Source organism: Peromyscus leucopus, chromosome 4, assembly GCF_004664715.2.
Source record: "Peromyscus leucopus breed LL Stock chromosome 4, UCI_PerLeu_2.1, whole genome shotgun sequence".
Taxonomy (NCBI): domain Eukaryota; kingdom Metazoa; phylum Chordata; class Mammalia; order Rodentia; family Cricetidae; genus Peromyscus; species Peromyscus leucopus.
In genome coordinates this window covers 122,243,989-122,260,347 of record NC_051066.1, presented here as the reverse complement: position 1 = coordinate 122,260,347, position 16,359 = coordinate 122,243,989, and the positions used below count along the sequence as shown (strand labels likewise).

The 16,359-nt window shown below is 43.6% G+C and overlaps 1 protein-coding gene across 1 annotated transcript in view; it reads right to left on the bottom strand.

Annotated features, from left to right (window-relative positions):
• The window catches only part of Cfap61 (cilia and flagella associated protein 61), a 297,138-nt gene that overhangs the window by 215,073 nt on the left and 65,706 nt on the right, over positions 1-16,359 (bottom strand). The window contains 4 exon segments of the mRNA XM_028881858.2: positions 1,083-1,222; positions 4,244-4,283; positions 5,915-6,099; positions 10,827-10,901. Coding sequence (XP_028737691.1) covers positions 1,083-1,222; positions 4,244-4,283; positions 5,915-6,099; positions 10,827-10,901 — 440 coding nt within the window.

Below are 16,359 nucleotides of genomic sequence, written 5' to 3'. Positions count from 1 at the left end.
GACTGTAGAGATCATAGGCCCCCACGGGAAATCAACTGCTACTTCATTAAATGGATGTGATGTGCCTGTCATTTCTACTTACACCCATAAAATACTGTTGCTCTCATGAGGAGATTCTTCTTTCTCGGTGGGTGATAGTTATGGCCATGACTCTAACAGCTGAGAATAAGTGAGTGTTACTAAAGTATAGTGGGTCACTGCTCAACCATAAATGGAAGGAAACGGTAAGACATTTCTATCTCCCTTTCCAAGACTCAGGGAACATTTTCAAAGAAGGCAAAGGAAGAGTGTAAGATCCTGGGAAAGAAGTGGCGTGTTGTTATTCCCCACGAGAGAAGAAGGGAGCGCATAAGACTTAGCTATGGAAATGTACTGGACCCCCAAAGCTGGTACTCAGAAAGGGAGAAGATCCATAAGGCTCCTTCCCAAGGTTATATAAGCCATGAATAATAGCTGGGAGAGAAGAGGGTATTTTGGAAGAGCTGGGCAGAACCTCTAGGAATACAGCTTTGGAGTCATCACCCACGCTAGCTGGACTTTTCAGTGATGCAATGGCCTGAGTCACTCACATCTCTATGAGTAACTCCTAACCTATGTTCCTGTAAATAACCCATGTGAACTCATTGCCACAAGCTAGATTTAGTAGATCATTTCTTTGGTCTGCTGTTGATGTCTTATCTGGGATGAACAGACACAGATTATTACTTTTTGTTGCTATGATAAAATACTATGATCAAAAACAAATTATAGAAGAAAAAGTTAACTTTGACTTATGGTTCCTTAGGGGGGAGTCCACAATGGCAAATGAGACATGGAAGTTGTGAGGTAACATCTTCAACCACATGCAGAAAGAGTACAAACTAGAATTAGGGCAGGGCTACAAACTCTCCAACTTGCCCCCAGTGACATACTTCCTCCAGCAAGTCTCTACCTTCTAAAGGTTCTATAACCTTCTCCAAACAGTACCCGCTCCTGAAGACCAAGTGTTCCAATACCTGAACCTATGGGGACATTTATCATTCAGACCAGCACATCACATTATCATTCTCCCAGGAAGTCGCCCAACATATGAGTTCATTTACCTGAGCAATCCGGCTCGATGGAACACATAGAGGTCATGCTCCAGGGTGCAATTGTTGAACGGGACAACCTTCACAAAGTTCTGGATGAGCACAAACTCAGGTGTGAGATGGGGCACGGAAATCAAGCAGAAGTTCTTATGCTAAAAACAATCAACAGGACATTTGGAGAGCATAAGAAGCCGTTTATTATTAAACAAATCCGTGCTCTAAAACACTATGGGAAATAGAAATGAAACAAAGCACAAGTTGCACTTTTCTACCGTTTGGAGAGTCAGTAATAAAACTTGTGGAGCCAAGCAACTAGAAGACGGAGGAGACATCGGTGAGGCTGACTGAGAGCAGAGCAAACGACTGTAACGTAGAGTGGCCCATTCCGAGGCACTCTTTTACAGAAGCAGATTCTTATTGGTGCAGCTGCTTTGAGACAGGGCTTCACTATGCAGCCAAACCTGGCCTCTAACTCGTAACTCATGTCCTCCTGCCTCAGCTTCCCAAATTCTGGGATTACAGGTTTTGAGGTATGTGCTACCACATTCAACTCCTAGCACTTGAGATCACTGATTTGTTTAATTTTACAGCTCTGGAGATTGTACCCAGAGCCTGGCATATGCTGGGCAAGAACTCTACCACTGAGCCATCTCACCAAGAACTCTACCACTAGGCCATCTCACTAGCCTGTGTTTAGTACCTTTTTATTTTTATTTTTTTAATTTTGAGAAAAGTTTCACTAGTTGCCCTGGCTGGCCTTAAACTTCTCTCTGTAGTCCATGCATGTCTTGGACTCATACTCCTCTTTCTTCGGTCTCCTGGGTTTCTGGATTATAGGCCTGTGCTATGAAACCTGGCCTAGATTTTTAAACTAAGAACATTCGAATTTAGGGGTTCAGTTTTATCAGTCAGTAAATAAGACAGCATGGTATCATAACAAGGGCCTTGAACTTAAGGAATGAGATTTATACAAGCCTTGGCCTCTCCTCTCAAAATCATGGATGGTACTCTAGGCCTTTCTGCCCATAAAGCCCTTTGGCTATACAGGAATCCTTTGTCATGACATCATCTTTTCGAGGTGATCATCAAAGGGCAATCATGAACCCCAGAAGACAAAGGAGAATTGGCAAGTCCTGACAGATGCCATTTACCTTTCTAGACCTTGCTGTCCCAGACGGCAGCCAGTGGTCACATGTAACCAATGAGAGTTTGCATTGTAGCTGGTGTAACTGAGAAACTGAAATCTTAATTTAATATTACTTAATTAATTAAATTTCATTAATTTAAATATTAAAGACTGGCACCAAATTTCATTCATTGGACAGGTTTTTGTTTGTGTGGGAGTCATGTCGATCTATCCACCCCAACTGGAACATACAAAGTTTCTTATCCAACTGCAAACCTCATGAGACCTAACAGAATTAAGCACTGCTGATGAAAATTCAGTTCTTATACTGAGGTATGCTGCAATCTAAAAACACCGTACTTTAGGGCTTAGTGTAAGATGGAGAAAATAAAACAGCTCATTAGCAGTGTTGACACTGACTGCGTGCGGGCTGCAATGGCTGCATCTGAGACATTGAAGTGGGTGAGATGTGTTATTAGCTGGGGCTTCATTTCTTCCTTTTTACTCTTTGTTTGAGCGGCAACTGGAACGTTCGCTCCAGTGTCTAGGACTGCACAGCTCCAGGCTGTCTGTGTTCCTCGAAGCCACTTGATCCTGCCCCAGGTCCCCACAGAGGCAGCCTGCTCTTCCCAGAGCTAATTTGTCCCTCTGGGACTTCGCCTCCTCTTGAACCCTGTGAAGGTATTACTTGGGCTAATCCAAGGCCCTCGGGACATTTTGCAGCCCCAAGGAGTGAGTCATTATTTGACCTTATCTTCCTGCTTTCTAGCAAAATAACACAGCTTCTTTCAGAGCGACTGTGGAATCACAATGCTGAGCTACTCATGCTGAAAATAAGAACTGGGTGCCAAGTCTCCGTGGGCTTCCTTGGGGAGGGGGGTACTGACGATAATGAGTCGCTTCAGCTTGGATTTGAGGGATTAAGGGTGAAGTAATGAAGGTATTTTGTTCCTGTATCCTTATATCCCCCAGTCAAATAGAGTCAAAATGTAAACAGGTCTTCTGCCCATTAAAATCCAGTCTTACTTTTAGAATGTGGATATTAAAATAGGAATGAAGCTCAGTGAAATGTCTTTAAGGCATCTTTGAGGGAACCAGCTTCAAAAATTCTTTGTTAGGATTAATCCACATTGCTTTATGAGCTTTGAAAATGCCTTAAAAATCAATTTAAAAAAAAAACCACAGTGGAGAATACATTGCCTTATTCTAAGGCTTTTTTGGTTCTGAAAAAATGAAAAAGTAAAATCTAAGATCACATAATAATTAAACTATATTTATTTTTTGCCTTAATATAACAAGTAGAAAGGACACATGAAACAACAGATATTCTGCTTGAAGTATGCCCACTTAAAAGTATACTTGTACGTGTAATGGTACAGTTAAGCATCAGAAAGGTCCTTCTGAAGACTTACTATATCCCTTATTGTTGTTCTCTACCTCCTTTCCTTCCAATGGTAAGCTGGTGGCTAGGAGCCCCATCCCCAGACAAGCATGGGACAATGGATAGGCTCAGAGTCCCTATGATGGAGGAGTATGTTTTTGCACTTTGATCTCAGACTCGATGCCAGACATGGGCTGAGCCCCTTCTACATGCCAGCCACCATGTTAGGCCCCAGGAATGAGTAGAGAAGAGATGCCAACCTCGAGATCAACCACAAGGTTCCTCTTTCCCACCTGCTACAAAGCAATATATTGATGCCAGAATAGTTTGAGCCAACATAAACCAGAAAGTAATCCAATAATCTAAGGTACTAAGAATTCCTAACTGCTGGCATTCTTATATGTGACTGTGAATTATTTAATCAGAATAAAACACTGGAACACTGTCTCTAAAAAAAAAAAAAAATGATCGCACAACAGACACATTACTGAAAAATGACCATAGTTTCTATTTTTAAGAGTTCATGACACACCACTTGACTGTCTTTTCAGAACAGGGAAGCAGTTCAAGACTCAATATTCACAGCATTTTAAATGTCTGGACAATATTCTTTTATAACTTAACTACAAAACCAATTATATTACTCTAAATTCAACATGTACTCACGGGAAAAAGACTGAAAACAAAACTCATAAAATCCAGGGACCTATAAACAAGATAGTGAACAATGTTACTGGATTGCAAATAAATATAGCATCATGAGACAGTTCATTATGCACCCTAGCCCCTTTCAGGAAGCTGCTAGCCAGTAGTGTCTAATCACTTGCATAGGTGAATGCTAATCACTTGTTTACACCACATTCTTCATATAGCAGCAACCTGGAAGTCTCTTTGGACACTCTCACAGTGACCAATAATATCTGTGCAATTTAAAGACAATACTAATGAGGGCCATTCTGTGGACATGATCTTCCCCTTTCTTCTTGGAAGGGTTAAGGAGAGATTTGGCTGTGTGATAGGCTATTTTGGTCTTTTTTTACTTTTAATTTTTTTTTATTTTTTTTCTCTGTTAGCTTTGCCTTTACTACTCACTTGTAGCCAGTGCTCGAACTCAAAAGATCGCTGCTCTGCTAGTGCTGGATTAAGGCGTGCCACTACGGGCTTTTTCTTACTTTTATCTGCAAAGTTTTCTAAATAGCCACATTTGTACTTTCATGGGCAAATTATAAGTTGTCATCAAACTAAATAAAAAATAACTGTCTAGGCAAAATTTTATCTAAAAACATAGAGAAAATAAGCATAAAAAATATAGATAGTCATTCCAGGCTCTCTTTAGTCTACACTGTAATACAGAAAGATTCCCCCTTTCAACCTCCACGAGCTCCCTAAAAGTTGAACATTTAATATTAAAAACCATACTTCTAGATGTTAAAAGGTGGGAGGTTATTTTTAAATGCACCCACTAAAAAGGAAATGGCCAGCGCTGTCTTTGGTTATCTCAAAGGTAAATAGAATCTTCCACTCTATCAAAATGTGCACATATTTTCCTCTTCAAAATATTTTGTGGATAATGTTGTGATAGGTGATTGCTGAAGGAGATCCTGATTTGGGCATCCGGCAGTGGTCCCTATTCAGACTGAGAAAGCAGGGGTCACAAACATGGCATACACAGGTGCTCTTGAGGGACAGGAAGTGGGGGGCAGGCTTTGTCTGCCAGACGTCCTGCCTCCTCCTTCCGGTAGCTTTCCTGAATTGCGGGGTGTTCCTTTTACCCCTTCGCATATCTTACATTTCGGTGTGTCTCCTGCTCCAGATTAAGGGTGGAGCACAAGGCAAGAGACTGAACGAACACTGAAGAATGGCTCGAGGACCTTCCCTGGCTCCGGGGTGAGCACCCAGTCACCGGGGCCTCATGAAACTATCTTCTGAGACTGGGACCAAGAGCAGGGAGCCTGGGTAAAGGAGCGTGAGTCCTGCCACTGGACTATGCTCAGTTGTCTCAGCCTTATTTCAAACACATTGTTTGTCACCTGCACCCAAACGCCGTACAGATTCAGAGACTCCGAGAACTGCACACGATATCAAATGGAAACAGGATGTGGCTACACACAAGAATTTTCAGATCTTCAACTGTGGTGCAGGTAGAACTGGCCACAGATTTGTGTCCCATTCTGTAGGTCTTACCCAAATTTATGGACTAGAATCTCTGGGTAGGTCCAGGAATCCATTGTTTTAAGGTTCCCAGGCTATGGAGTCTGGTTTAAAGACCACGTACTCTGAAAAACTATTGCCTAAGAAGTTCTTAGCACAACCGACAAATTGGAGATCAGTACTTGCCTTGCCTCATATTTCTCATCAATACAAAAGAGCTGAATACAGAACGCAGCAGATTCTCCCAGGTAGATGGGGCGGAAGTGGGAGGATTCCTCCGGGAACAGGAAGGATGGCAGGGAGCTCTCACTGCTTAAAGAGAGGTCCTCATCACCCACCACGGAAAGCACGCTGAACTTCTGTTCCATATCCTGGAGCAAGGAGAGAGGGGCAAGGGGTGGGGGGAGCTTCAGTGGGCTAGTGATTACACTGTCTCTACATGCCCTGTTCCTATGATGCCTGTGACTGCCTCCTCAAAAAAAAAAAAAACATCCCGAGAGGATCCATCTGAAGACCTTCTTAATGAGATTCAAATGTTCTCACACAAAGGCCAGAAAACAAATGTTTTACTTGTTCCACCGGGTAAAGATTAGTGTGGTGGTACTGTATTATATATATTAACACCATCAGCAAGTGAGTTCGGTCTTGAAAACTGGTTTCATTAACATTTTGTGGTACTAGAATTTCTGGACCTTTAGCATGTTCAGGTGATTCTGGGAAGGAGATGGAGCCCAGAAAGGTCCACTTGACCTCAGCCACCAGGGAAGTTAACACTGGGGACATCCACTCCGATTTGGGGGGTTAAACTTGATTCATTCTGAGTTTCTTCTGGAAATTTATTAACCAAAGTAACACAAGCATATAGTCAAAATACTAGTAGTAAAGAAAACCAGCTGTCCCCTCCCCCCACCTCCCTACCCTTCCATCAGGTATCACGTTTAACCTTTTTGTTTCTTGGGGTACTTACCTCTATTTCTGAAAAACATGCTTATGCTACTATTCCTTAATTCATCAATTTAAATTTTTTTCTTATTGGACACTGAAATGATGGATATATTTAGGCCACTTCCACCATTCCTTGCCTGCATTCTGTCCCCACAGAATAATCAAATTACATTTCTTGTTACATCAATATTGACACTGTTACAATATATTGTAGATCTCAGAATATAGATTTTGTTATGATATATTATTACATATGTTAGGATATATTGTTGCTACCACAAACAAAGTAGTATAACATAACTCCATTCTCATTTGTGTACTTTATTTATTTATTTTTTTAAACTTTTTTTTTTTTTTTTTTTTTTTTTTTTTTTTTTTTTTTTCGAGACAGGGTTTCTCTGTGTAGCTTTGCGCCTTTCCTGGAACTCACTTGGTAGCCCAGGCTGGCCTCGAACTCACAGAGATCCGCCTGGCTCTGCCTCCCGAGTGCTGGGATTAAAGGCGTGCGCCACCACCTCCTGGCCTGTGTACTTTATTTTTATTTCCTTGGTTTCTAAATTTTTTTCATGTTGTGTGAGATTTGAGAAGTGTTGGTCAAATGTTTTCTAAGCAATCAGGTCTAGGAAATAATCTATGAGCACCACTGTTTCTCTTCCCCGCCTACTCAGGACTTGGGGCTTGTAATGGTTTGAAGGGAAAATGTCCCCCCAGGGTCAGGCATTTAAAAGCACTTGGAGATACTGTTTGTGAAGGTTTAGGAGGTGTGGCTTGCTGGAGGAAGTATGTCACTGGGGGCGGGCTTTGAGAGCATCCAGTCTTGCCCAACTTCCTGTTTATTCTCACTACTTCCTGCTTCCTGCTAAAGAAGCGGTCTCTCAGCTGCCTGCTCCTGCCGCTGTGCCTGCCACTTCCTGCCATGCCTCTGCCCTCTGGAACTGTAAGCCCAGATAAACTCTTTTGGTCACAGTGTTTTATCAGAGTAAAAGACAAGTTACTACTACAAAGCTCTCCCAGCCTACAGTTCTAACCTGCAGGAGAGACTGGGGCCGGAAAACAGTGGTGGCCCTCAAAAGTGTGTCTGAATCCCCAGAACCTGAGGACAGGTACCTTACCGGGACAGGGGACTTTGCAAATGCCACTAAGCTGAGGATTTTGAGAAGAGCATCCTGGTTTATTCAAATGGCTATGATAAAATGACAAGGGAGGCAGGCGGTGTGCTCAGATAGGGGTAGGGAGGTGCACTGTGGTGGCCTGAAGATACAGGAAGAGGGCAAAGGGCAAGGAATGCATATGCCCTCCAGACACCGGCAGGGTAAGGGAACAGCGTCTCCCCTAGATCCCTCAGAAATAACCCTCCACCTACACTTAGAGGCTTAGTGCATTGAGACCTGCCTGGGAATTCTGATCTCTAGGCCTGGAAGCCGACGGGCACAATTGTTTTAAGCCACCAAGTTGTGGTAATTGATCACAACTACAGAAATACTCCAACAAACACGTGGCTTCTGGCTGCAGGAGCAGCTGGGGCTCCTTCATCTGAAATGGAGAATTTCACTTTATCCACAGCCCTTCGCCATCAGACAGCCTAGTGGGACCTGGAGTCATGTTGTCTTGGTTTCTCCAGGGAATACTTACTGGGTCATTTCCCCTGGGGTGTGGCTGGTCAGCTATGTAGTGTGTGCAGGGGACTTGGGGTCCAGGCTACTCGGTCCCAGGCTGCCAGACAGACCTCTGTGCTCAGCTTCTTTCCTTCCCTGCCCCGGGCAGGTCCCCAAGCCCTTGTGGAGAGTTCACACCACTTTCACTAGTCTCCCTTCAGACTCCTCCCCCTCCCGCAGGGCTGCTAAGCCAGTGCAAACGCCGTCATCGATTTTCTTGATTCTAAATATTTTGAAAGTGCTTATCTTCCAATAACTCCCTTCCAGCCTGTTGTCTCGTGGATTTGTGCCCTTTCCACTTCTTCTCTGTCATTTCAGGGGTTTGTGGGTTTTTTTTTTTCTGCAAGGGTCAGGAGATAAACATGGGAAATCAATCTTCCTTGCTTGCCTACCTGTCCTCAGGGGGTCTAAAGGGTTCTGGCTCTCCCTTCCTATTCCACCCGTGTTTGGGTCTATAAAGTCGCGGCCTCACTCTTAGAAATAATGTTAGAGAGGAAACTGTCAACTCGCACTGAATCTCTACTCTCCTGCCCGGGGCATAACAGTGACCGAGGGTTAGAGGGGTCTTAGTGTAGGCTCCTCGGAGGCAAACCTAAGCTCCAGGGCTCAGCAGCTCCCAAGAGCCTCAGGGCAGAGAGAAAGGAAGTGAGAAAGGTCACCAACACAGGCCTTTCAGGGAGGGGCTTTCCACCATGGACTTCATCCTCAGTGACTCTCCTCTCCTGGGTGCTCCCGACAGAGTGAGTCGGAGCCTTTAGCCCTCTTCTTGGGGCGCTGATGGACACTAAGTGACAGAGGTCCAGCAGCAAATGTAGAAGTGGACCTGTCCCCACACAGTGCCACCTCTGGCTGACAGCACATCCTGCTGCCCCACCCCCACTCTTCCTTGCCGATAGCACAGGACCCCGTCTGCCACCCTGCAGACAGCCTGGAGGACAGACCTTGAGTCATTAGTGCTTCAGTCCCAGCCCATGCTCCAGTTCAGGGCTAGCCCCGAAGAAAGTGACTCTCTCCCTCCTAGCAAACTCCTGAGTTGGTCAGTACCAGGGGATTAGACAGCGGGGGTCTGGCCTCCTGACAGAGCTCTGAGAGGCAGAAGCAACATTCAGTGTTTGCCCCTTGCCCTCATGGATCTGCTCATTCTGTTGGCCTGGGCCTCCCTCAGAGATGCTCAAGCTTCTAGAGACAGCAGAGTGCAGCAGCCTGTCACTAGGAGGCCCTCTGGAATCCGGGAGAGGGTTGGCCTTGTTCTTGTCACTGGGCTGGAAAGGGCAGATCATGTCAGTCTCCTACTCAAGAAACTACAATGCCTTCCTCTGCCCCTTAGAAGGTCAGAACCCTGCGTAGGACCACAGGGCATTGGGATCTCGAAACTCCCCAGTTTATGGGCAAGAAACAGATGACATACGGCATGAGTGGAACCAGTTTGATGGAGGAACCGTGTTAGGGTGTAAGTGGGATGAAGGAAAGTAACAAAGATGCCCTAAGGACAGCCAAAGAGGAAGGTGCTACCAAGTAAACCTTGGTTAACCAAATGAAGCTTGGCTTGAGCCTGCAACAAGAGGGAACTGTTATAGACCCTAAGAAGCACATAAGTGAAACTATAATTCTTGCTTGATAACTGTTCTATTAGATGTAATTTTACTGTGTTAAAGTTAAAACTTCCCTTTTAACTTTAGACAGAAAAGGGGAAGTGCTGTGGAATGTCTTTCCGTATGCTGTGAATGTGTTGCTCTGATTGGTTGATAAAGCTGTTTGGCCTATGACAAGGCAGCATAGAGGCAGGTGGGAAATCCAGGAGAAAGACAGGAAGAAAGGAAGAGGCAGAGGAGACGCCATCCCACTATCCAGGGAGCAGCATGCAATGGCACACAGGTAAAGCCATGGAACACATGGTGACATATAGATTAATAGAAATGGCCTGAATTTAGTTATAAGAGCCAGCTAGCAAGAAAATTAAACCACAGGCCATGGCCATGCAATTCATAATTGATATAAGCCTCTGTGTATTTACTTGGGTCTGAGTGGCTGCAGAACTGGGTGGGACACAGGAAAATTTCCAGCTACACATAAGTGCACATACTAAAGTGTACATACCTGGGCATGTGTGTGCATATGATATATATCTGCATATATCAGATGGTATGTACCTGTGTGTATGTAGGGGGGTGAACAGAACAGAGGAGGTACTCTAATAGGCATTTTCTCTCTCCAAAGTTTCTCTTTGGGCACAGAAGAAAAGATGATTACTAAAATTGTTACAAATAATTGAAACACAAATAAAATATAACTTGCAGTCTGAGCTGTGCAGAGGGTATGAGATTAGGGATGAATTACTGTCACAGTTACCCAGAGCTAACCCAAGGCCAACAGTAGCTATGCATTGGGGAGAGGCAGTGGAGGGCTAGAGGAGGAAAGGGCACACCAAGGCTGAAGGGGAAGGAGGGAAGCTCACCAGCCAGCAGGCAGCAAAGGCCCTGTACATGCACAAACCTTACCTGCATTTCATCAGACAATCTAGTGACGGTTCCTGACAGCATATCATCAAAGGAAGATTCTTCACTCTGTTTCTCCTGCAGAGGACAGTGAGAAGACATAAGAATCAACCAACCCAAGAACTCAAGCTCTACAGTGAGTAGCCAGTGTTTAGACCTCAGTGTCCCTGCTAATGGCTAGGAGGCATTGAGAAAGTGATGGAGGCCCGGTTTCCTCATCTGTTAAAAGGAAACAAACCAGCATCCACCTCTCCACTTCATAAGATTTGTTTAAGGGAGAGGGAAGAGGTATATGGTAGACTGGTAGATGCTCAGGACAGTACAGGCACCTCCTAATTGTCTCTAGATGTTAGTTGTTGCCTCTATTATTCTGTGTAATCAAGCTTTTTTTAAAATCAGGTTTACTAAAGTATAATTAATATACAATAAACTGCATTCATTTAAAATATGCTTTCTGCCGGGCGGTGGTGGCACATACCTTTAATCCCAGCACTCGGGAGGCAGAGGCAGGTAGGTCTCTGTGAGTTCGAGGCCAGCCTGGTCTACAGTGCGAGATCCAGGAAAGGCGCAAAGCTACACAGAAAAACCCTGTCTCAAAAAACCAATGAATAAATTAATTAAATAAATAAAATATGCCTTCTGAGTTTTAACTTGTGTATATATCTATAAAAAGATTACCCTAGTCAGAATAATGAGCATATGCCTCACTCCCCTAAGCTTCTGCATCTCTCTGTGCCCACTGCTTGCAGTCTTGAAAACAGGGAAACACTCATCTGTTCTTTGTCACCAGATTGGTCTGTGTTTCTTGGAATTGTATGTATGCTTTTATTGGGAGAGGGGTTGACTTCTATTTCTTTTGACATTAAAAAATTAAATCATCCATATTCTCAAACATCCTGGTAGTTTATTCCCTCATGTTGTTAAGTATGATCCATGTGTGAATGAGCCACAATTCCTACACACCTTCATCAAAATTTAGAATGCTTAATTTTTTAATTTTTGATCATCCTACTAATGCATAGTTGTGCCTGATTATACTTTTATTGAGCATTTCTAATGACTGAGGAGGTTGAATATCATTTCATTTAGAAATTTTCTTCTGGGAAGTATTCACTCCAATTTCATATTCATTTCTATCATGATGTTTTGTTTTTTTTTGGATTGACCTTGACATCAGGACCATGTTACCTAAATACAAGAGTTTTAAAATCTATCTTGAAGCCAGTTTGTTTCTATCCTACAACTTTATTGTAAATTTCCTGACTGCTAAGGGTCCTTTCTCTTTCCATATGAATTTTGTTTTAATTTCCATAGTATTACTGCTAAATTTGGACTAGGGTCTTGCTGAATCTATAGAGCAATTTGGGAAACTGACATCTTGACAAATATCAAGTCTTCAAATCTATGAGTAAAGGATATCTCACTGGTTTATTTCTTTTTTCAGAAAGGTTTAGCAGTTGTCAGTGGACGGATCTTAAACATCTTTTGTTAGACTTCTCTGTAGTGGTATTGTGTTCCCCCAAAATATTGTACATGCTAATAAACTTATCTGGGGTCACAGAACAGAACAGCCACAATATTAAACATAGAGGATAGGCAGTGGTAGCATACACCTTTAATCCTAGCATTCCAGAGGCAGAAATCCCTCTGGATCTCTGTGAGTTCAAGGCCACATTGGAAACAGCCAGGCAGGGTGACTCACGCCTTTAATCCCAGGGAGTGATGACAGAAAGCAGAAAGGTAAATAAGGCGTGAAGACCAGAAACTAGAAGCATTTGGCTGGTTAAGCTTTTAGGTTTTAAGCAGCACAGTTCAGCTGAGAGCCATTCAGATATGAGGACACAGAGGCTTCCAGTCTGAGGAAACAAGATCAGCTGAGAAGTTGGCCAGGTGAGGTTAGCTGTGGCTTGTTCTGTCTCTCTGATCTTCCAGCATTTCACCCCAATACCTGGCTTGGGTTTGTTTTTATTAATAAGACATTTTAAGACTCATGCAACTTCCCTATATTTTTACTATTCTAAATGGTATGTGTTTCTATTTCTGTTTGTGTGCTGCTTTATATAAAGATATTAATAAACATCTAATTTTCAGTGTCAACTTGACTGGCCTTAGACTCAGCTAGGAGGTTGTGATGGATCCTGCATGTCTGTGAAGGCATTTTGAGAGAAAATGAAGAGGGGAAGAACCCTGAAAATGTGGGTGGCACAATCCCATGGGTTTGTGTCCATATGCAATAAAAGGAGAAAGCCAGCAAAGGGTGAACCTTCTTCTTTTCACTGTTTCTTGTCTACCAGAGAAGCTTCTCTGTCACATACTCCTGCGGCATTGGGGTTCTGTCTCTTAACAGGCCCAGAAACATGGAGCCAAGTGGTTATGGAATGAGTCCACCGATACTGAGTCAAAACAATTCCTTCCTCTTGTTAGCTGTTTCCATCAGGTATTGGGTCACAACAGCAAGAATGTAATTCATGCAAGACAAAGTGATGTTTATGCATCAACATGTATACATTTTTGAAGTTTGCTAAATAAGTACTAATACTATAGCTGTTTTGTGTGTTTCCTACATAAATGATCATAACAAAATGCAGTCTTAACTTTCCTTAAAATACTGATTTTTTTTTTCATATTTTCGTACACTGGCTTTAGCCCATCAGTACAATGTTGAATTGAGGTGGTAAGTGAACAAAGTCAGAGAGAGGAAGAGAGTTCATCTGTCACCATTAACTAACAAGTTAACTGTCTTTTTAAATGTACTTTATCAAATTAAATTCCATTATTCCTAATTTTCTGAAAGTTTTTAAGGGGAATGGATGCTAAATTTTCAAATTCCTTTTTTGGATTTATGAGGGAAATGTTTGTTTTTATTTGTTAATATAATAAAATATATTGATTGTTTTCATGTTTAGACAGTCTTGTATTTCCAGAACAGATCATCTTAAACCATGACTATCATCCTTTTTAAAAATATTGGCTTGCTTTGTGAAACTTTGTCTGTTTTGAGACAGTATATCATGCAGCCCAGGCTAGCCTACAACTCTGTATCTGTCTCAAGTTTGTTTTGAACTTGTGCTTCTGACCCCACCTCCTAAGTGCTAGGATTAGATCCATGCACTGCCATGCCTGACCACTCCGACCCTACACCTCAAACAGTGAAATGACTGTATAACTTCACTTTTCATGTTTTGGCCTTTTTGTCTTCAAAGGGAAGGCCACTGCACACATCTAGTCAGTAATCTTGTGTTGTGTGATATTTTGTGTTTATAACAAATAAAGCTTGCCTGGAGATCAGAGAAGCGGAGCAGCCAGGCACCAGAGACTTCTTACCTCTATAAAATCTCGGACTGAATGGGGGGGTGGGGGGAAAATCCTGTCTCCACCCTCCTTAAATTCCTCTCTCTACCTCCCAAGTGCTGGGATCAAAGGTGTGAGAGCCACCACTGCCCAGCTCTATTTAGACTGGTTCAATCTCGTGTAGCCCAGGGTGGCCTTGAACTTCTGATCTTTCTGTTTCTTCCTCCCAAGTGCTGGAATTAAAGGTGTGTGCCTCTACTGCCTGGCCTCTATGATTAACTAGTGGCTAACTAGCTCTGCCCTCTGATCTCCAGGCAGTTAAGTTACTTGGAAACAGTTTGACCTTTTGGTTCTTGGGTCATTAGAGAGACCTGGAATGGTGCTTTCTCTAGAACTAACTATTCTCATTACACATGTGTACTTTCCCCATGCCCGGTCAAGTTGGTTGAGTCCAGACACCATTCCCAGCCTGTAAGCCTTAGGTACTGCTGGCTCTGATCCCCTGGGACGGTTCACTGCTCATGTCTGACCTCAGTAGTTTCCTTACCCGCATGCTCTGACCAGTGCTCTGCTGAAGACTGAAAAGCAATCCTTCCCATATGGATGGCACTGCTCACTCTCCGGGCAGCTCTCTCCTCTCCACTGGTCTGTCTTTCAAGCTCTAGTCTCTGTGGACTTACTGATCTGTCTTTGTGGCTATTTGCCTGATTCTTATGTGCTGCGAGGTGGCCTGGAAACTTTCTGAGGCCAGTAGGGTGGGACAATCACAGATTCACTCACCTTGTTCCCATCTCAATGACATCAGGATCCTTTGCTATCACAGAGAGAGTACTATCTTGACAATGCTTGTTTCGTGTATTTCAGACCTTTTTTTTTGGGGGGGGGTTGTTTGAGGAGAGTAAATGTGATGTCTACTGCAGCACCACATAAAGTGTTCCATTTTAGACACAAATAGAGATCTCTTGTCTTTCTTTGAAATGCCACTCATGAGTTTCACTTCCCTCCATTATCCAGGCCCTCCAATCTTCTTTGAAAGTGTCTGCTCTTCTTTTGGTCCTCTCTTCTTGGCGTCTTCCATCTTCTCCATGCCTTTCACTAAGAGCCTCCTTCCATTACATACAACCTCTCGCAGGCTGGGGCTAAACTCTGCTTTGGGGGTTCCCTCAGCACTTAGCAGGGTGCCTGACCATTATGATCACTGGATCCATGTGGATAAAACGGTACTTGAAATATGATACCCAATTATTACACATTGACACTTTTTGTGGCTTGGGGCAACCAGCAAGCATTCTTCCATAGAGAATGAAAATTTGCACAATGTGAAAATTGGGGAGGATAATCCAGGGGACCTAGTGCGAAGACTCGGTTCCTCCTTCCTTCTCTCTAATATTAGTGTGTGCGTATGCGTGTGTGTGTGTGTGTTGATTGGCAAGGGGTACTTTTTCTTTTATGGTATAAGGCTATAAAGGAGGGGGAAAGGAGGTGCTGGGGCTCAAGAAACCATAGTTCTTCAACTCCCCCCAATCCTGAAGGAGTCAGTCAACCACAAGTTGATGGAACTATACAGTCCCGCTTAGAGTCTACCCATGTTAGGTGCTGAATTAGTGCCAGGATATTAGCAGTAACCTAAAGGTGAACCCATTCATTTCACCCACACCAGTCTGACCCACTTCTTGAGGTCTTCTAAGGAGGGGACTTGAGTGGCCCAGCTCCTGAGGACAAAGGGACATGCACTGATTTACATGAGTGTATGAGGAGCTAGAACCTGCCCCTCAAATACAGGCATTTTTAGACACCGGTAACTCAAATGGAGCAGTAGCTGGATCCCTGGGTCCACCCATTAGCCATATCTACCTCATCACATGACTAGTTCAGAACTCCCTCGAGTGGACTCATCCCCGGTATAGGTCCGGGCAGCAACACACCACTTGCTCCGTTTGAGCCACACTGGCAGCGAGAAGGTAAAGGGAAGCTCATCCTGAAATCACACAAGTGGAGTGAAGCCTGCTACCTCTCCAGGAAGCAGTGACAGGCGTCTCTGTGGTGTCGCAAGGCCCAACCAGGGCAGGCAGGAGCATGCTGGTGCATTTGACTGTGTGGAGCCTGGATGTTTCTTCAGAGACTCTAGATTGCCTAATCAGCTTCCCATGAGCAGCTTCCTCCGCCTTAGCCTCCTCTAGTCAGGGGATGTTCAGGAAGGAAGGTGGAGAGGAGATGGTGATGTTTTGAGCTGGGAACAGAACTT